Source organism: Chinchilla lanigera, unplaced genomic scaffold (genome assembly GCF_000276665.1).
Source record: "Chinchilla lanigera isolate Chin_1 unplaced genomic scaffold, ChiLan1.0 scaffold00017, whole genome shotgun sequence".
NCBI classification, from domain to species: Eukaryota; Metazoa; Chordata; class Mammalia; order Rodentia; family Chinchillidae; genus Chinchilla; species Chinchilla lanigera.
In genome coordinates this window covers 20,631,802-20,657,059 of record NW_004955418.1, presented here as the reverse complement: position 1 = coordinate 20,657,059, position 25,258 = coordinate 20,631,802, and the positions used below count along the sequence as shown (strand labels likewise).

Sequence of the window (25,258 nt, the reverse complement as noted above, 5' to 3'; positions counted from 1 at the left end):
AACAGGTTCCCGGCCTTGGCACAGCTGCCTGTTTGCTTCTCCAGCCTTGTGCTGCAAGGAAAATAACAGCACAACGCCCAGAGTGCGGGAGCCGTGCTCTCCTCGCTGGACTCCGCGAGCACAGCACCCACACTGGCCCCGAGGAGCCAGAGACGCCCAGCGCCTCTGCTGCCGTCCGGGTCTGTGACCTCAGTCCTCCACGTCTCCCACCTGAAATCTTTGTGCCCAGAAGACAACGAGATCCGAGGTTTGTTTGTTAAAGAAAACACTACTGTTTTTGAAAACATGCGGGATTTGATGTGTTTATTAAAATCAACGCAGCGTAGCCAGTGGTAGAGCATCGGTCTGGCCTGCGGGAAGCCCTGGACCCACTCCCCAGGGCCACACAAGGAACAGGAAACAACAAAAACTCTCACAGAACAACGACCATAGATCCCCTGAGGCTTTGCACATCTCTATGAAAAGGAGAAAATAAAATTATAGAGTTGAGGCTGGGCAAGGTGGCCCTCCCCTGTAATCCCAATGCCTGGGAGGCTGAGGCAGGAGGATCAGTGTAAGCTGAGACCAGCCCAGACTACATAGTGAGTTCAAGGCCAGGCTAAACTACATAGAGAGACCCTGTCTCAAAAAACAAAACAGGGTGGGTGCACACCTGTAATCCCAGCACTTAGGAGGCTGAGGCAGGAGGATCGCTGCCCATTCAAGGCCAGCCTGGGCTACATAACAAGGCCCTGTTTCAAAAAAAAGTAACAAGAAAAAAATCAGAGTTGAGAGCTTAAAATTCTATTTAAACCCCTGGTCACTACATGTACTCAGTGAAGATCCTTCTAGAACTTGAGGGTCCTGAGCATCTCTCCCTCCATGGACGGCCTTTTTTATCTGGCCTCAGGTAAGTACTGGCAAACCACAAGGGAAGCTTCCTGTTCAGCTGCGTCAGTACCCAACTATTAAGAGGACTCAGCACTTCTTGCTGAGGGGCAGCGGGCACCAGGCGTGGGTGGGGCCTGCTGAAGGACAGTGGATGGGCTCCATCTTCGCGACCTTCCCGGGCTTGTGGTCCACCCATCATCATCACTGCCACCACTCAGGAGGAGGTGTAGGCTTTGCTCAACTTTTACATGAGTTCTGTGAAGCAGGTGCGTTCTTGCAAGGTCAGACAAGAAAATCCAGCAAACACAAGGCTTAGTGCTAGAGCGTTAAGAGTCAAGAACCTCAGGTTCCTCACAGCTCTCCAGTGCTGCCACTGCACCAGCAGCAACACTGTGTCTCTCTCCACAAAATTCATCAATTATCACAACATGTGCACATTAATCTAAGAAAACTCTTAGTTTCATACAAATAACTATTAGATTCTATTTCCTGGAAAGAATCTGAAGGGACCTAGGGTGGAAAATGATTCTTTTATCTTCCCCTTTGTCTTCCAATTTCTGAGAAAGGGTGCCCTTCTTTCTGGTCCATAAATATCCCTGGATTTTCTGTCTTCTCATGGGTATCAGGGCGACATCATACTGCTTAACTTGATGGGGTTTCTGCAGGATGAAAAGCTGCGTCACGCGGAGCTTAGCACACCCCTTGGATAAGCCTGGGACACAAGTCGGTATTGCACAAGCGTAACTGCTGCTTTAATTGGGTGGGTGCGGAGTACAGTTGGCTGTGTGACTCCTTTACCTGCCTGCTTCCCAAGCATCTCCCAAACAGCCCCGTCCTTCCTTCGTGACCGTGCCTGGGGCATCAGTGAGTGACTGCCGTGCAGAGTAGCGCAGGCTGTGCTGTGAATGGCAGCTTTGATCATCTCAGACCCGGTGCTGCAAGTCCAGGACCAAGGTGCCAGCTGACCCAGGTCCTGGAGAAGCTGCCTTCCTGGAGGGAGGGAGGGGAAGAGAGAGAGAGAGAGAGAGAGAGAGAGAGCAGAGCGCACGCACCTCTGCTGGCTCTGCCGGGGAGGCTGCTAACCCCAGCAGGAGGGGCCCCCTCATGGCCCAGCACCTCACATGGGGAGTCCGGTCCACACAGGTGCATCTGAGGCATGGAACACAGCCTGGCCCACTGCACCTGGGCTGTCGCCCATCTTCCCCTCCTTGACCATTTCGGCTGCCTTGGGACTGCCAGCCCTGGATTCCTGTCTGTCCCCATGCCAAACTGTAGCACGCTAAGACGCAAGGTTGCTCCTGTCACTAGTCCCATCCAGGGGCAATCCTCAGACTACAGCCCCATCCTTCCGCTGCCGCCCTGGGGAAGCCCTCGGTGTCCCGGCCACACGTGCAGTGCCGCTGCCTGAGAGTGACCGCATTTCCTGTTAAGGGGAGCCTGAAGGCGGCCAGGGCACACTCCTGCGGAGTCCGCCATGTGTGCTGGGGACAGGGAAGGGAGGGAAGGGAAGTCAGAGTCAGTGGAGGGCCACCTCGAATGCGGGGGGTGTTCGTGGAAGATGTGGCCCATGGATGGAGGGAAGGGCGGGCAGATGGACAGACAGACATACAGATGTTTATAGCAGATGTCTCAGAGCACATTAGACACGGTGTGGTGACCCTTGGTGTGGGTGACAGCACCAACATGCGTGACCTTCCCATGCCAGGCCATGTTGGGCCCAGGGCCCCAGTGAGACGTTCCCAGTTGCTTGTTATTTTTGTACCTACTGAGTTTCCCACATATTCCCTTACTGGTTTTCTCCAAATTAATAAAAAAAAAATATTTTGTCGTTTAATATTCCAAACATATTCTAAAGGACTTACTCCCTTTGAAGCTCTTCTTGATTGTCCAGAAAAGATCACCAATGAGTCATGGCTTTCTGTTCCTTTGAAAACTACATAAAGTAGTTATTCATGTTTTTGCTTTGATCTAAGAGCCATTTTTTTATGGATAATTGAAACTTTCCATCAGTTCTCAGCTAATGAAAATACAGCGTCTGATTTATTACAATGCATCTCTCTAGAATTTGTATTTATAGTATTGCTGAAGAGCGTAGATACAATCTAACCAGACAGCAGAAGGATCAGGTTTTCAGAACCTTGATCTGGGTCATTTTGTGACGTTGCAAACACTGACTATCTGCTCTCCAGCTGGGTCTAGGGGCTGCCTGACTTGGCATTAACCTGGTGACCCTTCAATGTACCAAGGACCAGGCAGCCAAGGTCATGGGCACACATTCCATTCTTGATTCACAGCTCTCCCTTGTGTTATTTTTTGCCATATTCGTGAGGTGTGTGTGTGTATGGTGTGGTATGTGTATGTGGTATTGGGGATTGAACCCTGGGCTTTCACACTGAGCTACAGCCCCAGTCCTTTTTTCTTTTTTATTTTGAGGTAGGATCTCACTAAATCACTAAATTGGCCAAACTAGGCTCAAATTTGGAATCCTCCTGCCTCAGCCTCCCAGAGAGTTGTACACCTGTCATGATGCCCAGGTCCATTCTCATTATTTAAAGCCACTTCTAAATTATGATTCAACGTCTTCTACTCTTTATTCTTTGAAGAAATACATAATCAACAAAACAAGAACTTGTGTGGTCATACTTTAAGTCGATCAACTGGTGAAACATTAAAGAAAAGATCCAGAAACAAAGGACAATGTGGTTGGTAGCGCTAGAGAAATAGAAAGGCCAGGTAATCTGGAAAATTAGCAATTGAATGACGATTTTGTGTGCACTGTTGGTGTGATTCCTGTGGTCACAGTACCCTACTCGCGTATTGTGAAACGCAGGAAGTCAGAGAGGAAGATGGCGTTTCTAAAACGCTGTTTTCTTTCCAGAAAGGAAGTGTCAAAGGTGCACTGTGCTCTCACTGGGGGCTGGGGGCGCCCTGTCCTGGCTGAGTGACTCCTCCTGAAATGACACCTCTCTTGAAAGCACTGATAGATCCCTAGGGCGCCAGAAGGATTGCTGTTCTTCGCGCACTTCAAGGCCACGATGTCCTGCTGCATAAGTTTTCCTGCCTTGGAATCTGCACCCCACTCCTGGTTCTGTGGTTGCCATTCTTTGGATCCCTTTGCATTAGCAAAGGATCCATCTCCCTGTATGCTATGGTCTGTCTTTTATTTTGTTTTTAATTATTTATACTTTGGGCTGTGGAGAAAAGGGCACCCTTGTACATTGTTGGAGGGGAATGTGCACCGGGACAGCCAATGTGGAAATCAGTAATGAGATTCCTCAAAACACTAAAACTAGAAATCCCAGCTGGGGGTGGTGGTGCACGCCTATAATCCCAGCACTCAGGAGGCTGAAGCAGGAGGATCACTGTGAGTTCCAGGCCGGCCTGGGCTACATAGTGAGTTTACTGCCAGTATGACCTACACAGAGAGTTCCTGTCTCAAAAACTAAAATCAGGGGGTTGGCGGGAAAGGGAGGCCTAGGAGGGTTTAGTAGGAATGTGAGGCCTAGGGATGGTGAGGCCGAAGGGTGCTCCTGTCCCAGCTTACGTGCGTCGGTGAGACAAGAAGCAGCGCGGTGTGCTGATTCTCTGCGGCGGCCATCTGTGGGACACTGAACCACAGGGACTGCAGCAGGGGGCTCTGGCGGGAAGGGTCAGGAGAGGAGGAGGAGGCGCACAGGTTGGGTCCCTGGAGGGGCGGAGCCTGTTTACAGAATGAGCAGAGGCGTGGCCAGGGCACCTCAGCTGTGGGCGTTTCAGGGCCGGGTCACGGGAGGGGGCGTGGCCTGGGTGCAGGAGGAGGAGGGGCCTAGCCACAGAGCACCAGGATTGGGTGCAGCAGGGAGGGGCGGAGCCTGTTTACAGAATGAGAGGCGTGGCCAGGGCACCTCAGCTGTAGGCATCTAGGGGCTGGGTCACGCGAGGGAAGGGGCGGTTAGAGCAGGGTTCCCCTGACTGTGGGAACTCCCACAGTCCCACACTCCCCTGACAGGAGCCAGAAAAGCTTCCTGTGCACCCCACCACAAAGACCAAGGTACCCAAAAGCCTTGCATTAAGAAAAAAAAACTAAAATCAAAACCAAAAAACTGTATTTGACCCAGCTATTCCCGTTTTAGGGACCTGAAGGAGTTAAAGACGTGGTAGTACAGGGAAACACAACGCTGTTCATGGTGGCACGACTCATAATTGCTAGCTCGTGGACGTGGCCTGCAGTGGATAAGGGAAATGCAGTATTTACACACGGCGGTGCCGGTAAAGAAGGATAAGCTTGAGTCGCTGGTAGGGAAACTGATGACCGTGAGATCATAACGCCAAGGGACGTACATCAGGGACCCGGGCTTAACTCTCAGCACCTGTGTTCTTCTTCAAAGTCTCTCACTGTTTCCCGACTTGGAGAGCCACTGTCAGCCCTCCCCCTCCCTTGCGCGTCCCTCTGTCACAAGTCGCCAGCCGTCCCCAGTCTCAGGTTCCCGATGAGCACCGGCCGGACCACAGCCGCCAGTGAGCTCGTAGGGCCCGCCCCAGCTCTTTCCACGGACCTGTTTATTTTCCTAGGAGATTAAGCTCTGTTCTGGCCATGCCACGCCTCTTCTCAGAAGCTCGGAGCGGCGCCCGTGGCTGGGGTCATTCTGTGCCATCCACCCTGGCCACCCTCTCGGGAGTCTCCGGCCCTGTTACGCGGGCCTTTCTGCCTTGTCCAAATACCGCTCACCCTCCAGGCCCAGCTGAAGGTGGAATTCCATCTCCCGCAGGCCTGGCGGCAGGAAGTACCTGCACTCAACCCGGAGGCGCGCTTCCTGGTGTCTTCCCCAGAGAGTTCCAGGCACCTGTGAGGGGTGCTGCACGCACGGTTCTTCCCCTGCGCTTTTGTATATCCAGGTCTCTCTCTTATACTGTGTATTTCCTTCCTTTCCTTGCAGGGCCTTGTTTGTTTAGTTATTTAATTCGTGATCTTTGAAAGCAGACCCATAAGTACTAAATGTAATCCATCTCCTCTATTACACTTTACCGAATGCATCTTGAATGCTAAAGAAACACCTTTCTTGTTTAACAATCAATACCAAACCCTTGAATGGGGCTGCAGGTGTTCTGCATGTCAGGCAGTCTACCCTCCTAAGTCCTTAGGACCGTCTCTGGGAAGGTCACATTATTCAGAGAGGGAAGCTGAGTCTCAGACTGGTGCTTGCCAAGGTCACATAGTTATCTGGCTCCGGAGCGCTTGTTTATGAGCTCCCTGCTCTTGTGCTTTTTACAATGTATAAATCCCGAGGGCTGAGGATTTAGCTCAGCAGCAAAGCGCCTGCCTGGCAAGCGCAAGGTGGTGAGTTCGATTCCTGGTACTGGAAGAAAATAAATAAATAAAACCAATGTATAAATCCCATACGATCATCATTTCTCAGCTCGGTCTGGTTGTGAGTTCAACTGGCTGAGAACCGATATCAAAAGAAATATTTTCCTTTCAATTGAGTTTGACATACGCAGATTATAAACTTTAGTATAAGTAACCTCTAAAAGACTAAATACTGTGACATAGCTGCAAAGCATCATCAACAGTTGGCCTGGAGAGGGGCTGGGGATTGAGCTCAGCGGCACAGCGCCTGCCTGGCAAGTGCAAGGTCGTGAGTTCGATTCCTGGTACCGGAAAAAAAAACAAAAACAACAACAACAAAAAAAAACAGTTGGCCTGTAGAAAGGACTAAAGATGTTGAGTGGTTGTTTTAGACTGTGTGGTACAATTTGATAAAGACGGCGTAGCTCACAATGCTTCTAAGTTAATAAGTACTGAAAGTGAATAATGTTTTACATCGTTACACTCGTGGTCTCTGAGAAGTGGGGTGGTCCCTTCGTCCCCACCCTTTTCTCCCAATGCCTGAATATTTGCAAATAACCCGTGGTTATATAAAATACTAAAACTGTTTTTCCTCATAAAAAAATCATTTTTTATAATAATGTTTCACAGACTTCATAATTTTACAACTGGATTAATTCCATCAAATTTTAAAAAACAAGTGATGTAAGCACAAACAGACAAGCAGAATGCAGCAGTTTGGGTCCACTATTTAAAAAGAAATTGAAACTGGGCATGGTGGCGCACGCCTATAATCCCAGCACTCGGGAAGCTGAGGCAGGAGGATTGTTGCAAGTTTGAGACCACCCTGGGCTACCAAGTGAGCTCAAAGCCAGCCTGAACTACATAGTGAGACCCTGTCTCAAAAAAGAAAGAGAAAGAAATGGCAGAAATGGCTCCGTGGGGTGGGGTGGGGTGGGGTGGGGTGGGTGACAGGAAACCTGTCTGGCTTCTCATCAGTTAGTCTGGTACCTACTGGTGGTAACTCCTGGATCCTACAATAGTAGGATTCCAGTCTTCCCTGACTTGAAAAAATTGGAAATGTGTAGCAAAAATAATGTATAGCAGCTAACATTCAGTTCTGAATAGTTATAGGGACCAGTGTACCGGTCTCATCACAACAGTTTGAATTCCACAGGAAAGAGGAAAAAAGAAAAGCAAGGGAGAAAAAGCTGGAATTTTAAATCTCCCAAAAGCAAGGGCTACACATGATACTGACAAGGAAAGAAAAAAGGTTAATGGTCCATCAGGGGTGCAAGTTACTCTGCTCACTAATATACAAATGTTGTCGAAAGAAGCTTCTGTCTGTTTGAAGAGCAGCCTTCTCACTGGTCATACACGTGGTGTGGACGTGGGGATCGTTTTCCTTTCCTGACGTAATTGTTGCCCCTGCTTTTCTCCGAAAGGGCTTAGGTCCCGTTTGTTACTCGGAAAGAGCACTAAGGTATTAGTTCACGCCCTCGAGCAGGAAAGTCTCTGCCCCACCTGTGCACTTTTGCAACACAGTTCCCAGGGTGCCTTGTGCTCGGTGTCTGGTGTGTGTTCCAGAGAGCGGAGCTCCGTGTAGATCTGGTATTCATTTTCCTCGTTTATAAATATAGGTGTTTGGTTTTTTTTAAACAACAGAGAGTAAATAATAGATCCGAAGCTTTTGGGAAACATACCAGCGTTTCTTAGGAGAGGCAACACCCTGATAATCTCTAGCTATAGGGAAAAGGAATGCGTCGAGTTACAGAAAGAAAGGATTTTGTGGGCTCGTCTTTTCAGATTAGTGCTATGGCAAGGGAGGCGAGAACCACCAAAGACAGAGGTTAGGTCTGTGCTCCCGTGAATGTGGGGAGCTAATCAGGAGCCTGTGATGTCTTAATGACGGCCCTGTAAAGTCCTAGCAAGTGCACTATAAAAGGTTCCTGGCTGTTTGCATCCAAATACATAGTAACATAATTTCTAGAATTTATGAAGGCCAGGTATGGTGGTGCATGCCTATAATCCCAGCACAAGGGAGGCTGAGGCAGGAGAATCCCTTCGAGTTTGAGGCCAGCCTGGGCTACAACGTGAGTTCAACGCCAGCCTGAACATAGTAAAAATTTGTCTGAGTCCTCATCAGTTAGTCTGGCATCTGCTGGTGTCAAATCCTGGCTCCTAGAAGTCAATAAAATTCCAGTCTTCCCAGACGTGCAGAAATTGGAAATGTGTAGCAAAAATAATCTATAGCATCTAACATCCATCTTACTCAAAAAGACAAAAAAAGAAAAACAAAACCTAAAACTTAGGAGCCCAGTCAGTAAGTCTCCAGATATAGGTATGCTGCCCGTTGTCGCTGCCTTACTAAGGTGGGTGTGTGGGAGATTGCTGTTGGTGGCCTCTGCCTGCCTGAAGCTGACCATGCCGAGCGCTTTACAGCCCGAGTAACTGGCAATGTCGTTAAAAAGCTAGGTTGAGCCAGTCTTCAGTTATTACTTGGCTGATTTTGTGTTTATTTTAGATCTTTGGTCCTGGAAATTTTGTCATTTTGTTTTATGAAACATTTATGAAGTGTGTAGAAAATCACTGTCGGCTGTGAGCCAAAATCATTCCCCTTCCCATAGATCCAAGGTAGTTTTTCATCTCACAAGAAGAAAGAAGACCCATTTACCTTTTCCTTAAGAATTGCAGGCTCCACTGACAGCCCCCGCCCACCGGGAAGGTACCGTCTGGCAAGTGTGAGGCGCAAGGGGCAGACGGAATTACTCTAACAACTGTCCCGAGGCCCGGGTGGGGATGCCGCATCTAACTTGGTTCTTCTCTGTAGCTTCCAAATTACAGCCTGCAAATTGAAAATTATACATACCTTTCACAGGTGAAACCCTAATTCTAGGCTCTTACCATTTTTTTCTCACAATCCCAGTAAATCACTCTGAAAGCAGGCCTGACGCTGGACTGCCCTCCACGGCCACCGCCATGTGAGGCTCCATGGACTCTGCCCCGACAGTGTCCTGCAGGCCAGCGCGCACCGGGGCGGCTCTTTGGATCATGGGCTTCTCCTTCCCACACTGTCAGAGCTGGGGACTCCGCGCTGGAGGGGCAGCAGCGGGCTTCCCTCCCCAACCCTGCCACACCCCAGGTGCCCCCTCGACCACCTTCCAGGGCCGGGACTGCGTCCACTAGGAGTCCCAGGCAGGCTTCTCTCGCACGTCTCTCCCGCTCTCTCCTCTTCCCTGCCACTGAGAAACTAAGGCGGGGTCCCTGGAGGTGCCGTTGCCCCCAGGGCTCTCGCACCCACAGCTTTGCCTGTGAGCCACCACCCCGGATTTGTGACCTTGTTGCACCTTCGCTGCTCTTCCCCGGCAGGGAAAGAAACCCCAGCGTCTCGTGCAGGGCTCCCGGTTTCGTGCTGACCGGTGCTGTGCCGTCAGCTAGATCTGTCTTCCGTTTGTTCATTCTGCTCCGCCTGAGCCCCTCTTTCGAGGAGCAGAGCTGAGTTTTGTGTGCTTGACACCACGCTGTCGTGGGCTCTCGGAGTACAGATCCAGCAAGGAACCAGGAGCAAACTGCGAGTAGAAGCCCAGAAGCCGCAGAGGCCAACTGCGTCCCTGGGTGCAGAGAGGCTCAGGAAGCCGGGCTCGGAGAGGCCGGACGCGCCATGTACCACCCACAGAGCGGCCCCGCGAAGGCTGGTGGGGTGGTCAGGGTCGGGGGCCCGGGGAGGGGATGACAGGGCTCCAGGCTGAGTGAAGGTGGGAGCAGCTCAGGAAGGCCCGGTGGGGACCCGTGTCCACAGCAGAGCTGGACAAACAGAGGGCGCAGTGTTGCCCCTTCCCCAGGCTGGTTGGGTGAGGCTCACCCCACGTGCAGGGACATCACCTCCCTGGGCCACAAACTCAAATGTCCCTCCCACCTCCTCCAGGCAGCCTGGCGAACCCCAGGACCTGGGCATGCCCTAGCTCAGCCACATGCACCAAAAACTAGGGGCGTGAGCAGTGTGTGTGTGTGTGTGTGTGTGTGTGTGTGTAAATGACCAGAAACAGGGAGATGGGGTGACTGGAAGATGCCAGCAGGTCAAGTGCAACTGTGGGGTCAGAGTCTGCAGTAAGGGTGTGAAGGGGGGCCCTTCTGGCAGGGTTGGGGGTGTGACCGATGACAGAGGCTGTGGGACTGGGACTGAGAACAGCACCAGGGAGCAGAGGTCGGGCGCACAGGCCACCCGGGGTGCACAGGGCCAGCGGGCAGACCTGAGCCATAGGCCTTCTCGCCACCTGGTGCCCCGCTGTCCTCATGGAGATGGGGCAGCTCTGGGACACGGGCGTCCAGTCTACCTCTGTCCTTCTGCATAACTCTAGGTTTTCCTGCAGACGCCGCTGGGGACTGCATGGTGGAATGAGTATTAAGCCTCATCAGGAAAGCCAGGACCACAATGGGTATTTCCTCACCACGAAGCAGGTCAGACCACGCTACTGCCATGCCCAAGAGTCTGTTACTTTTAGAACCAAGAGCCATGTTTTAGAAATGACGCCCCTTGGTACCTTTATTTCAATTTGTCATTTTTTTTAACCTTAAAACTATGCAAGGTGCTCGCTTCGGCAGCACATACCCTAAAATCGGAACGATGCAGAGATTAGCGTGGATGACACGTAGATGCGTGAGGCGTTCCGTAATTTGGCTCCAGCAAAAAGAGAAAAAGTTACGCATGCCTGGTGCTGGAAGTAGACCCAGACAGCTCTCAGACCCACCCCATTTCACAGTTGTGTTCCTCGCTTTACGTTGATGAGTTTGTTTTAGTAGCGCATCCCAAATTGTTAAAATCAGTAGGTCAGCCAGGCACAATTAAAGCGGGTACTTTAGAAGATTGTAAACACAGAATAAATTTCAGCCTCATGTAAATGAGGTGTGATTTCCATAATAAAGCCATTCTTGTCGCTGGTGCATAGCTTAAAGGCTGCAATTACAAAGCAAACAGATACTATGGCACAACGCTTCCTCAAAAAAATGGCAATTAGAGTCATTGAAATCATATTTTCCACTAAAAAAAAATAAAGAGGTGGGATGTATTCCCAGTGGAATCTACTAACTTCCTGAGGACTTTCTGGGTAATCTTACTACTAACAGCCACTTTCTGGTTTTTTCCTTTCTGCAAGTAATTTCTGCTACTAAAACCATTTCAAACTACTTCGTTTTTCACGTTAGTGACTCTTGTTAATTTAACTGTTTTAGTTAGGTGCTTTGATGGCTTTTTTTTTCCTCCCTATAGTAGAACTTCATCCTGACACGAGCCTGACTTAACGTAGTATTGTAAGTGAGTCCTTCTTCTTGGTTGTAGTAAAATGTTTGTAACATGAGATTTGAGTGTACAGTTCGGTATTATCAGGTACATTCACGATGTCACACAGCCGCCACCGTCAGAATCTCCCACACGTTCTCCTCAGAGCAAACGGAAACCCTAAATCCTGTAAATAATAACCTGCGGCTCTCCGTCTAGTCCGTGAGGGTAACCTCGGCCCGGCTCTTTGCTCCATACATCTGCATACTCTAAAATCCTTGTGTAAAGGAAATCACTTGCCCTGTTGTGTCCGGCTGACTGCACTTAACACATCATTTGCAAGGCTCCTGGCTGCTGGGGCACTGACCAGAATTTCGCTTCTGCTGAGCGCCCTGGTGGGCCAGCCACTGCGATGAGAGGGTGTGGTATGGCGGGCTTCCCGCGGCAGCGCCAGAGCTGAGTCCAAGCTCGGAGTGCGGCAGGGAGGCCAGAGGCGAGGCCCCCTCTGTGTCCTCCCGTGGAAAGAGGCCGGCCCCTTCTTCGGTGCTGACCCTGCGTGTCAACACCGCAGGATTTTGTTCGTCCACTCATCTGCTGAGGGTACTTGGCTTGGTCCTTTGGGCTGTTGGTGTAGCAGTGCTTGCTTCAGGCCCCGCGTCTAGATTTTAGGGTTCCTACCTAGCAGTGGGGTTCTGGGGTGACAAGGGAATTCTGCTTAACTCTGAGGCATGGCCAGTTTGCTGCTGCCAGCCCTCCTGCCCGACATGAAGTGTATCCCCCTGTGGGGCTTTCTTTATGGTTGGAAGATGACTTGGACTTTTTAAAACTGTTTTTCCACGTGTTTGGATTAGTGCATGTTGGTGGGGAGGATTCCTGGTTGCATTCTGGCAGATTCGCTCAGGCAGGAAGCACACTCTGCTCATTTCCTCCTCGACGCTCCTACCCCAGGTTCACAGGCTGGGGAGCTTCGCTGCACATGGTGTATTTTGATCACATTCACCCCCCATCCCCTCTGCTTCTCTTCCTCTCGTCTAACAATAGTGCTGGCACGGTTTGTATCTAGCTGCAAAGAGAGCCTCAGGTGCTCCTCAGTGAGGCTTTTGGCATCCCGGGCTTGCTGGTGGGAGGTGGGCCCGGACAGTGGGGTTGGGGAGCACGCAGACACTATTTCGTCCCCCTCCCACTCCTCCCTTCACCCTGTGCTTCCGGCTGCCCTGCGTGAACAGCCACGAACAGCCCTCCTCTGCCCGCCTCTGCCACAGCGCCCCGCCTCGGAGGCAGCTGACTCTGGTCTGAGACATGAGCCAGAATAAACTTCTCCTGCCTGCAGTTGTGGGTGTCATTGTTTTGTCCCAGCAATGAGGGAAGCAATAAGATCATCTCTCTCTGCTCTTGTCATGTTTGCCAGATGCCATATATGTGTTAGGGAGAATGTGGAATGTTTGTCTTTCTGAGTCGGGTTTATTGTACTCAATGTGATAACTCTGTATCCACCCATTTTTCTGCAAATGTAAAACATTCATTTTCATGGCACAGTAATACTCCATTGTGTGTTTGCACATTTTCTTTGTCCATTCATCTTTCAATGGGCACCTGAACTGGTTCCATATCTTTGCTATTGTGTATGGTACTACAATAAACGTGGGTGTGTAGGTGTCTCCATAGTGTGCTGTCTTTAATTCCTTCAAGTCTGTACCAAGCAGTAGTACAGGTGGGTCAAACAGTAGTTCTATTGTCACTGTCACCAGCCACATGAATGCCAGGTGTAGCCCCACAGGAAGTGACAGACCCTGAGTGGGTGTAGAAGGCCATGTGTACAAGGGGAGGGGTGATGTAATGGGAGATTTGGTCACATACAGGGGAGCTGACCAAACAGGGAAATAAATTAAGACTATTGAGTAAACATGGCAGCCCACACCTGTAATCCCAGCACTCTGGAGGCTGAGGCAGGAGGATCACAAGTTTGAGGTCAGCCTGAACAATGCAGCAACGTCACAAGACCTGTCTCAAAATAAAAATTAGGAAAGGTCTGGGAGTGTAACTCAGTTCAATTCTCAACAATGGGGAGAAAACAAAACAAAATATACAGAGACAGAGAAACAGATTTGTCACTGATAGAAGAAGTAGTTACAAAATACGGGAAGGAGGAAACTCGAATTAAGCCTATGGACTGAAATTGGAAATGCTGGTGCCAGAGCGTAACAGCCGTGGCCTTGAGTCTAGCTGCCCATGGAGTCCTTGTTCCCACTGGAAAGCTCTCGAGCCTGGCCTTTACTGTCTGCAATCCTATCAGCACCCTGGTCTTCTGAGTTCTGACCAGTGCTCCCTCCAGCACTGCTCACAGTGTTCTAGGGCTTCTTCTGCTGATCTCTCCAAACCTTCCCGAGTTCCTCCCCAAACCAGTTCCAAGGACTGCTAAACCACACAGGCAAGTATAGTCATAGCAACGACTACTTCTCTAGTACCTGTTTTTCTCTATTAATCACTTTCCTACCACCCACAACTTAACTGGAGTTTAATCTGGCTTGTGGTTCTGGAGATTCAGTCTGTGGTCAGCCAGCTCCAAGGCCGAAATACCACGGCAGAGGGCGCTGTGGGAGAAAACTGTTCACCTAATGGCAGCCAGGAAGCAGAGCAGGGGAAGAGTGTCGCAAAGGAACGGCCAGGGGACCATGTGTAGTACTAAGGTCACGTCTCCATGACCCGTGGACACACCCAGGAGCACGTTTCACTAATCTGCTGGGCATGTCTTAACCCAAGGAGGCAGACAAGTCAGGGTTAATGGTCACAAGGGTTGAGAGAGTCCAGGGCACACAGAACCGTGGGAGATTGAGCCCGCAGAGGCTTGTGAGGTATGCAGGGCGGGGTTATTGTAATGAGCAGGTGGAACCTGAGGATGGTGCTAATGTTTCAATGTGAATTTCTTGATGTTATGATACTGTGTGTACAGAAGAAAATATCTCTGTAGAAGATCCACAGCAAAGTGTTCAGAGGGTAATGTTATATAAATTGTCATTCAAACAGTAAAATCCCATCTGTGAAGTTATGGTAAAGTCCAGACATCAAAGAAAACTCACAAGCAGATAGGAATGGTCCTAGAGTCCCTTGGCCCTGAAGAAATCCGCTGTGAAAGTCACCGGGGGGTGAACTCTGCGCCCTTGCTCTTAACCTTCGTAATAAATTCTGGTATCTTCTCAGTCAATTTTTTTTAAAAGGGGAACACCTGTTTCCTGCCAGTCAAAGCGTTCTTTATGTACTTTCCAATTATAAATGCCAATCTGGGGAGCACGGCCGCCGGCGTATCTGCCTTGAAGGCAATGCAGATTTGCGTTGCTCGTGGTACTTCCTCAAGAGGCCAGCAGGTGGCAGGCGAGGAGAGGAACAGCTCTCCCCAGCCTGGGGCCAAGAGCGGACCCTTTAGGGGAGCAGAGAAGCCGGGCTCAGCGATGCGCCTTCCCTTCCCCTGCGTGAGAATAGGATTTCCAGCGTCGTCTCTCCCTGGGCGCTCAGACACGGAACACCTGTTACAAAAAAGCAGCAAAAGCAAGTGTGTGTGGGCGCGTCGCCGTGTGGTGTAAGGAAGCTCACAGTCTCTTTCCCTTTGTGATTTCCAGAAATCCCGCTGATTCTGTATCTCTTTGCCCTGATTTCGGTGACCTGGCTCTGGGGAGGTCTGCACGTGGCCTACAGACACTTCTGGATGCTGGTTCTCTTCGTCATCTTCAACAGCCTGCAGGTAAACCTCCGAGGCGCCCTCCTGACCGCGCGCGGCCGGTGAGCACGTGGCCGGTGAGCGCGAGGCGCAGCGCCCCGGGGCTGCCCAGCGAAGGGTCAGTGTGCGGGTGAATCCACACACGCTGTAGCATCCTTGGCCTGTGGGTAAATAAGGCAGGGGGGCTGCACCTTCCTTGGAAATACTCCCAGGATCCTACTCCACAGAGAGGGAACACACACCCTCTTGTCTGCACTTACACCCCAGTATCTGCACAAACACCCTCTCTCAGCAGCGTGGATGTGTAGACTTTGCAGAGGGGGACAGTGGCGGACCCAGGCACACACCCGGACCGGCCTCGGTGGCTGTCCCTACCTCATCGGCAGAGGGGCGAAACACAGCAACGCTCCATCACCCCGCCTCCATCACCCCGTCTGACGCCTTCCGTGGGTGTGAAAAAATTTCGCTTACTAGAAAAAACAAACAGACCTCGCCCAGGTCCGCAGTGCCGGCCTAAATGAGTTTTGTGAGCAGGGTTGGAGACCATAACTAAAGCTTACCTCCCTGCGGCAAAAAGGACCGCTGATTTTTTTTTAGTGCTCTTGTTGAGGGGGAAAAGTCACACCTGAAATGAACAAATGGGCCAACCGAACATGTTTTCCGTACTTTCCAAAGTGAACGGGGCTCGACTGGGCTAGAATCACTTCTTAAATTCACCCAAGCACCTCTGTGCGGTCCTCGTGGCCGCGCCATCCCGCCAAGAGTGTGGGCGCCGTGCGTACCATCGAGGGTGGAGCGGCTGCCGACACGTGAGGCAGGCGATTTTAGGTTTGCTCTTGAGCAGTCAGACCCTTTCGTGGAAACGTAGTTCACATGAGCTCATGCAGTGGAAGCCTAGCTCCGGCTTAGGATGAGAACAGTGGCTTTGAAGTCTGGGGTGGAGGGCATGCAGTTGACACTGCACACCCTCAGGGAATGCAGCCCAGCACCTGCTCCTGCCCCAGGGTGGGGGAGCCGCCTGCCCACTGCTGTCCAAGGGCCCGTGGCAGGTGACAGGTGCCAGCCTGTCGGAGCCCACGGCTCGGTCACCTTCGGACCACACAGCTGGTGGGACTGGGGTGAAGGTGCAGTTGTCGGCCCGCAGATGGGTTTTACCTGGCAGAGGTGGAACACAGAGGCACACGGGCACCTTCCGATTTTTCGGTATTTGCTGCTCGCTGTCAAAGTGGAGACTGTCAGATGCCAGCTCAGGTTCTGCCTTTCCTCAGTGGCTGCTCCCACGCAGCAGCCGAGAGCCCTGGGCGTGGAGCGCCTGGCCTCCGCGGAGACCCGGCGCCTCCCTGCTCGGCTCGCAGCGGTTCGGTTCCGAGGTGGGAATCCGGGAGCAGGAGCAGGTGCAGCCGGGCAGCCCCTGCAGAGATCCGTGTGGGCGAGGCTACGAGGGGTGGTTCGTCTTCTCTAGATGGAGCGCGAGGTTGGCCAGGGAAAGAAAGGCGTCGAAACTAGAGCGAAGGCCTAGACTCAGGGCAGGCTGGCTGGTCAGCTGCAGCTGTGGCCGACCGGGAGCTAGTGGAGTGGTGGGTGTGGAGTGTTTTATCCTGATTTTTAAAACTGTGTCAGTTTTTATCTTCTTGTGGGGAGCTGCTCTCACCTCCCCTTAGAGGGATGACAGGGGGCCTTGGGAGGGGACGTTGAAAAGAAGAGTGGCTGAAAAGCTCTGGAGATGTCGCTCAGTGTGAAGGTGCTGGTTTCAATCCCCAGCACCGACAGAGGGAGGAGGGCAGAACTCCCTCTGCCCCGTGCAGCGGGATGGAGGTCCTCGGGGGGGCCTCGTGAAGACCCCACGCCAGAGCTTCTGATCGGTCATCAGCATGGACCCCGGGAGTCTATGCTTCTAAAGAGTGTCCAGGGGGTGCTGACTCGGCAGGTTTAGGGCCTACTATGTGAGGAAAACAGAAGTGAAAGAAGATATGGTATTGATACACAGTGGAGTACTACTTTGCTGTAAAGAAGGATAAACCTGAGTCCTTTGCAGGAGAAAGGATGCGCCTGGAAACTTAATGTTAAGTGAAATAAACGAGACACACAAACTTAAACACCCACAGAAACCCAAAATACAAAGAAATTAATGAGCAAAATACAAGCTGGATAATAGGAAACGGGGAGCTTGAGTTTTTGCCAAAGGGAAGGGGGCCCAGAGATGTGGGGAGAGAGAAGAGAGGGTGGGGAGGGGGAGAGAAAAAGAACTAAGGTGTGTGCCGTCCATGACCACTTCCCGCAAGGAACGCGCTCGTTATGTACTGCAGACCTGGACTGATAGCAATAAGAACGTTTCTGCAATGTAAAAGCTGAGAATACTTCAAACCCGTGTTGACGGAGCCTACCGTAGTCTACGGGCGCCCTGGAAGCTGAGGGTGTTCAGAACCCCGGGACCTCGCGCTTTCCTGGTGCCCAGCGCTCAATGAATCGTCCCTAACGTTGGGCCTGCTGGAAAGGCTTGGAAATCCCGCTGCTCCGGGCTGTCCTGGGGTCACGGGATTGATCAAGCGCCTCTGCATTTCCATGGACCCTGGCTGTCCCGTGAGGACGTGATGGTGTCTGCCTCGTTTCGTTCTTGCTTCTGGCTCTGTGGTTTTGGGGCGCTGTATTCTTCCACACATGGGACCTCAGAGCGCCTTGCACTTGCCTGTTCCGTTCGGCGGGAGGCGACTCCTGCCTGGCCCTGTATGTGTGTGTGCCGGGTCACAGCCGCGACCGCCGGGAGAAGGGCGCGTCCTTGATCTCTCTCTCTCCTGCTGACTACCTGATGCTTTTTTTTTTTGGTTTTGGTTTTTTTCTCCGGTACCGGGAACCGAACTCACGACCTTGCGCTTGCCAGGCAGGCGCTTTTGCCGCTGAGCTAAATCCCCAGCCCCTACCTGATGCTCTCTAAGCAAGGCAACCTTGATCACTTGAAATGCTTTCAGGAACTTATCGGTCACGTCCTGAAAGATCGAAGCTGAGCTACCATACTTACAATGAATGCATTTGAGCATTTAAGAAAAGGTACGTGAGCTGGGCACGCCTGTAATCCCAGCACTCGGAAGGCTGACGCAGGAGAAGCATTGCAAGTTCGAGACCAGCCTGGGCTACAAAGTGAGCTCAAGGCCAGCCTGAGCTGCATAGGGAGACCCTGTCCCAAACAAAAAGAAAATGTACATGAAATAATATTTAAAGTATGATTAATGTAAGTATAAAAGAGAGCTTAGAGAAAATCACCATTTTAAATGTCTGCTGTTCTGGCTTGCATCTAGGATTCCCCAAAGCCTCATAGGTGGGGGCTTTTTCAGAGGCAGCTGGATCTAGAGTGTGTGCCCTGGGGTTGATTCATGGCCCCATGCCAGGCTCAAGGGCAGTAGGATTAAGGGTGTGAGTGCTGCCCCTCCCCCAATAGCCTGGATACAATAAAAGGGGCAGAAAGACACTGTAAAGGCCTCTTTGTTTTTGCTGTCTTCTGCCTCCAGGAAATGTTTCTCCTCTGCAATGCTCCTCTGCCATACTGCCCTGCCCTGGAGCCAGCCAGTTATGGGCTGAAATCCCCACAAACTGTGAGCTAAATAAACCTTTCCCCCTTGAACTTTGGGTGTCAGGTCTTTTTGTCTCAGCAATGAGAGAAAAGTAACTAAGACATCTACCATTATTTTTATTGCTTAATAATTTTCCTTCACATCTAAAGAGAAGCTCTTCCTCCAAAAAACTGGACTTTTCACTCAAATTCTTATTGGCTTATCCTTAATATTTAATTTTCTTTTTTATAAATTAAACTAGCAAAAGTGAGCAGAAATAGAGAAGGAAGGTAGAAAAATATTTTATAGTTGATGTTTTTCCTAATTTTTTTCCTACTTCTGTAGCCCCAGGGTACCATGTCAGCATGGCCACGATAATTTCCTCTGGCTACTTGCCTGTGATGCTCTTGCTGTGCAGTGAGCGAATCCTGGTGCTCCCTGTGCTTTCTTTCAAGTCAACACGGGCACTCTGAAACTTCAAAAGAGGAAGAGACAGCATCACACTTACTGGGCCACCAGGCCTAAGTCCCAGAGGCTCCAGAGCGCCATCTTGGATTTTGCTGACTGGGTTTCTGAGGGAACTAAACATGGCGGCTGCAGTAGACTCACCTTCCACCAGCTCCCAACCCCAGAGGGAAAACCTCCTTCTCCACACGAAACTCCTGTCAAGAACCAAACTGCCCTGCTGTGGCCACGTCCACCCAGGACCCAGGCACATGGTAAATGGTGCTCTGGCCAGGCCTGGGTCATGGAGAGATTCCAGTGGTGGGAAGAGTCCAGTTGATCTCATAAAAACCACACTGAAAGGAATCTATCACTAGGGAGGGTTCTCTTGCCAGCAGGGGACCTAGGCCAAAGTCACAGAGTCTACTGCACGTGCTTCCTCTGTCCGCTTCACTGACTCAGGTTTGACAAGGACAGGGACAGCCATCACCAAAACCCCTAGAAACCCCACTGGTTTCTTGACATACGTTTGTATGACTGTCACTATCTACACAATTTTTTATATTGTTCACCAAAATTCATAAGAGACTGTTTTTTAATTCCCTGTTCTAGTAGGATCTCACTGTGTCGTCCAGGCCAACCTTGAACTTGCTTTGTAGCCCAGGCTGCCTGGGAACTTAGGATCCTCCTGCCTCAGCCTCCTCTGTGCTGGTCCTACAGGCATGCACCACTCCAACCAGCTTGCATGTGTCAGCTTGAAGTGGATTCATGCTAATACTTATAAACCCTAAGATTCTGTAGTAGTTGAATCCAAGATGTATTTGGAGCCAGTGGATATCGGAGGAAGGGTAATTCACAGGCTGATACTCAACTGCTGGGCCCTGGTAGACCAACCATATCAATTATGAAAATACTCACATAGCCATTACCTACCCGTCATTGTCTCAGGCTTCTGGCCTTTTGAATCAGAAGTGTCGCCAGAGTTCTGGTAGCCGAAAGGGTAAGGCGAGGCCATCAGAGTCCCTGAAAGCCCGTCCTGGCACCGGCTTGGCTGTCCACACGAGGCCTGTATTTCTCTGTGTCGCTCTGTGTCTCGCCGGAACCAGGCAGGTGCACACTGCCAGCATTGATGTCGGGTCTTCTGCGTCCCCCAGTCTCAGTGTCTCAGGCGACAGTCTAGTTCCTTGTAGGAGCCCAGCATGAGGTCGTGGTGTGGGTGGTCAGCAGGGACAGGGACGGGGGCTGCCCCGTGGAGGGGCTGGGAAAGGTGTTTTGGAGAGGGTTTGTCCCCGCGCTCCTCTGGGGACCCACGAGCCGGCGGAGGGGGCTGGGACCAGGCACGTGTTGGTCGCAGGGGGCCCTCCGGTCCTGTGAGCCAGCCTCAGACGCAACACTCACGGCGCTGCCCGCAGGCACCTGCTCCCAGCCGTCCCCTGGGAATCACCCCGATTTTGGCAAAGGGGGTTACAACACGGAAGTTGCACCTGAAAATATAGTCTGTAACAAATCTAAGGATCAGCTGGGATTTTTGTTCCCAGCCCCATTTCTTAAACCGCCAAGTGTCTGGGAAATGGGAACAGTTTCTTCTACTTGGCTTTGGTTTTGTTATTACTACTCTGTGGGGACCACTGGAGCGCCTTGCGCGCATGACACGTCTCCCGCACACAGGAAAAGCCGCGTTCGCTGTCTCTCTCTGTCTCTGCCTCCTTCCTCTGTTCTCCCGTTTCAGCCCCTTCCTTGCCTTCTGCCCCTCTCGTTGAATTTCCCCTTCACAGCTAAAGCCTTTGTTACTGAAAGGTTTGCAAATGCGAGGAGCCCGACCCATAAGCAGGGAGCGCAGTTCGGGGCTGAGAGCGCAGAGGCAAGGCCACCCCCGCGCCCCTCCGCTGCGGGATTGCCCGCGGCGCCCAGCCCCGCGCAGGCGCCCCGGACTCTGTCCCATGAAATCCGGCGTCCTGGGGTTGTTAGACAGTCAGCTCGGAAGGCCGGCGGGCCAGGCTCCCCGGGCAGCGATTTCCCAGAGGGAGAGGCGGCCCCGGAGCCCAGCAGTGCGGGTCCAGGAGGGAGAGAGGAGTCTCGCCCGAAACTGGGAGTGAGCGTGTGGCAGCCGGGGAGGCTGCGCATCACCACCGATGCGTCCCGGAGCCGGGTGCAGAGATGCCCCGCGGTGCTGTGGTGAGACTGGGGGTCTGAGGGGCGCCGTGTGTCTGTGGCTTCCAAACGCCCCAGTCCCTGACTTCACAGATAGCACCCAGAGGCCGGCCGGCCACGCCGTCCCATGTGCAGTCGCACCAGGCTGGTGACGCAGGCGGGGCTGTGAGCAGCAGCTCCCCGCCGGCGCTGACGGTGACCCGCGTGTCCCCAGGGTGCTCGGCGGTGGGCCCGGCCAGGCCTGGTTCTGTCATCCAGAGCTCTGCGGCAGCGGGCTGCAGACTCTGCCCCGGATGCCTGGCCTTTCCTTCCAACACAAGCAGCTCCCCGCTGAGCCCTTGTCCGCGCAGCCTCCGTGTGCGGTCCCCGTCTGCGTGCGCGGCGCCTACCCACCCTCCTCGGGTGGAGGCGTCCCTGGCAGCCTGCAGCTTCGCTCTCTTCACGCCCGCGCCAGTCCGTCTCTTGGTTCGAGAGCTCTGCCTCCCTGCTTCCTGTCATCTTCTGTTAGGCTCTGTATTTATACCTCAGGCTTCTAAGAGAAACGGTGATACTGAGGTTTGAGTGTCTGCTATATTTCAGGTAACATTATGGTCGAGAGGTGCACCCATTTTCCTACAGATGACTCAGGTGTATCTTTCTTCGTGGCAGAATAGTACTCCGTGGTGTGTACATACCACACGTTCTTTTGAGGCCGGCCTGGGCTGCACAGTGAGTTGAAGGCTTGGACTACACAGTGAGACCCTGTCTCAAAAAAAGAAAAAAAGGGCAGTGGCAGCTTGGGGTACTGGCTGCGTCCATCCCTGAAGCAGGTGTCCCAAGCGAGCCATGAGGTGAGGAGGCTGGAACCGCAGCAGGCCCTGCCCCTGGCTTCCTTTGCCTCTCTGCTGTGTGTCCCCTGGGCTTCTGGGCAGCCCCTCATTGGCCAGCGTCCCGGCACCCTGTACCGGAAATTTACAGTTGGATTAGGGGTGCCTCCTCCATCCCTAGCACCCGCGAGCAGTGGAGAATCCTAAGTGCGTAGTGCAGGAAGACACTACTGGATCTGTGCAATGTTTTTGTTGGTTGAGTTTTTGAGACAAGTTCTCAGTAGGTAGCTCATGGAGGCTTGAACTCACTGTGGAGTCTAAGCTGGCCTTGAACTCATTCGCAGGGATCCTCCTGCCTCAGCCTCCCGAGTGCTGGGATGACAGGCATACACCAGCACGCCTGGCTATAGCATAATTTAGTTGCTACAACTTTCTTCGTGACCCGATCATCTACCAAAAGCAAGTTTTAGAAGAAATTGTTTTCTCAATCCTGAAATGTTTAAAGGAGATGGATAGACACATTAAGATTAAGTTTGCCCACAGTGTTTTTGGGGGAAGCCCTTAAATACTCTTCCCTTTCAGATCGTGGGAGATAACTGCCCACAAAGGACAGTTACAAAAACCAAGCCAGGTGTTTAGGGCTCTGTGAGGAATCTGCTGCCTCATTATTTCATTCTAGGAGTTCGGCTGCTTCTGGGTGTATGATAGAGTAACGACTCGGATAGACCCAGTGACACTGGAAACGCTGTCCTTTGAGGATTATTTTGTATGCCCTCCTGACCCTGCTGAGTAGCTGCAGAAGTCCTTAGCATGCAGTTGGGAGACATCACTTAACACCAACCCTGATTTAAAAGGAGATGTTGACTGTCTCGTAGAATTTATCAGCCACTGTACTGCGAGTGAAAACAGCCCATGGTAAAGCTAAGAAATCAGAAGTAAAACCAAGTTGAGCGCTTTCTGTACTGTGTTCATACTAGGTTCGTTCACAACAACTGATTATTCCTAATACACTGGCCTTTCCCGGAGTGTGTCAGAAATGTTCATGCCTGAAACAAATCTAAGAAGAGTCCTCCAGGCCTGGTGGTGCATGCCTGCAGTCCCAGCACTCTGAGGCTGAGGCAGGAGGACCGCTGAAAGTTGAGGCCAGCCTGCACTACATAGTGAGACCCTGTCTCAAAAAAGCAAAAGAAGAGTCACCACCCCAAGGGAGGGTCTTCTTACCCCGTTATGTCCCTACGAGATCTTTCTGAGAAAGTCAACTTTCTGGAACAGCCTCTTTGCTTTGATTCAACCTCATTTATTCTTATTTGAAAGCGTTCTTCCTAAAAAGCCAGTTAAGTAGGAAACACAGAAAAAATCTGCAGACGTTTTCCTTTTACTTGAAATTTCTCCATTTGCAAATTTGTACACTTCCAACTCAGTTTTTAATGTTTCAAGGAAGAATCCAGGGAAATAAATTTTATTTCAAATGCACCCTGGCCCGAGACGACACGTTTGAAATCTCTGGTCAGCACCCGTGGGCCGCGAGGCTGTGTGGAAACTGCGCTAGAATCCAGGGGCTGTCCTTCACGCGGTGCACAGTGAGCCGAAGCCGCCCCGGTTCGGGTTCCGGTTCCGCAAGAGGCCACCACGCTGACCCGCAAGTGCACGCGAGGTCTGCCCGCAGGAGCAGGGCTGCCAGCTTCCTGGCCTCGCCGTTTTCCGGGCCCGGCTTATCCCAGGGGTGTGCACGGTATGTGCGTGTGAGGAGCCGCAGGCGTTCGGGGCTGTCTTCTTTGGACACGGTGCGTATGGTTTGCTTTTTTAACGTCCCTAAATCATCTGCGTGAGATGTTTTATTAGGAAAAGCAGGGTCAGGGAAGCAGACGGTTGTCTGTTCCTAAACAAGCCACATCTCCAAGTCCTCGGGGTCAGCTGTCACCACACGGTGCTCTGGCCAGCTCGGAATGCGCCTGGGACGCGGCGGGGCACAGGGACCCAGCCCCAGTAACGGCGTGAGCGGTGAAGTCACGTGAGCCCGGGCCGTCACCTGCACGGAGCGTTCCGGGACAGGAGGACTGCACGCGTGTCCCTGTCAGCCGGCCACACTTTCAGGGGCAGTGACCACCACCGCAGCCTCCCATAGGAATCTGCAGGCGCACATCTGCTAAGAGTGACCTTGACCGGGTGCGACGCCGGAACCCGCATCTCTGCATGGGTGGAAGTGAGCGCACCTGGCTGGTGGACGTTAGGGTCCCACTGCTCAACTTTATGGAGACAAATGGTGCTCTGTGTGAGGCATCCAAACGGTTTGTGGACATCCCACTCGTTCTTTTTACAGTGTTTGTGACACACCTTCCCCGCCCTTCTTTTCTTTCACACTGAAACCCGAGACCCATTGGGTGGCAGGACGCTGCCGTGGCCATGGGAAGCGTGGGACAGGGACGGGCTGGGTGCCCGGCCGTGCTGGGCCCTGTGTCTCCAGGGCAACGCACTCCTTGGACTACAGGTTGGTAAAAGCCTACTGCCCAAATGCCACATGTGAGATGCGGGGACGTCAGAGCCCAGCACTAATTCTCCAGCCTGCAGGGAGTGTCGTTGTGGCCCTGTCCCCTCCCCGCAAGACCGGGATGAAGATGCGAACGCAAGGTCATCGAGGACGGAGGGGGGACAGCCGACACGATGCACCCTGGTTCATGGTGAGCAGCGTCCCCGGGACCCCACTTCAAGTTGTAGATGTGTGGAACCTCGGAGCCCATGGACCGTGGCAGCGTGGCCCGTTCCAGAATCCAGGCTGCCTGCCGTGGCGGGTGGCCGAGCCCCTTAGCCTCAGCTGTAGCCCCAGCAGTGGTTGTTGACTGTTAGAGACACTCAAAGGGGTATTTAGAAAAGTCAGTGGCAACTGCAGGAAAGATGTGCTCAGGGCTGCAGAGCTGTGGGCTGGGGTGGCTCTGACGGAGAGGGGAGTGTCCCCGAGTTCTGCAGTAGAAGGAAGGAGCCAGGCGTGGTGGTGCACATCTGTGACCCCCACACTCAGGAGGCTGAGGCAGGAAGTTCACTGAGAGCTCTAGGCCAGCCTGGACCACATGAGGAGATCTTGCCTCGAAAGACAAGACAATGAAGAAGGAATGCCTTGTGAAGACCCTGGCCAGCGCAGCACTGCGTCCACCT

At 52.2% G+C, this 25,258-nt stretch overlaps 1 protein-coding gene across 1 annotated transcript in view; it reads left to right on the top strand.

Annotated features, from left to right (window-relative positions):
* Window positions 1–25,258, top strand: part of Adgrv1 (adhesion G protein-coupled receptor V1) — a gene marked incomplete in the record, with an annotated part of 436,569 nt that overhangs the window by 382,832 nt on the left and 28,479 nt on the right. Inside the window, 1 exon segment of the mRNA XM_013512957.1 lies at window positions 15,065–15,186. Within this exon segment, the coding sequence (XP_013368411.1) occupies window positions 15,065–15,186 (122 nt within the window).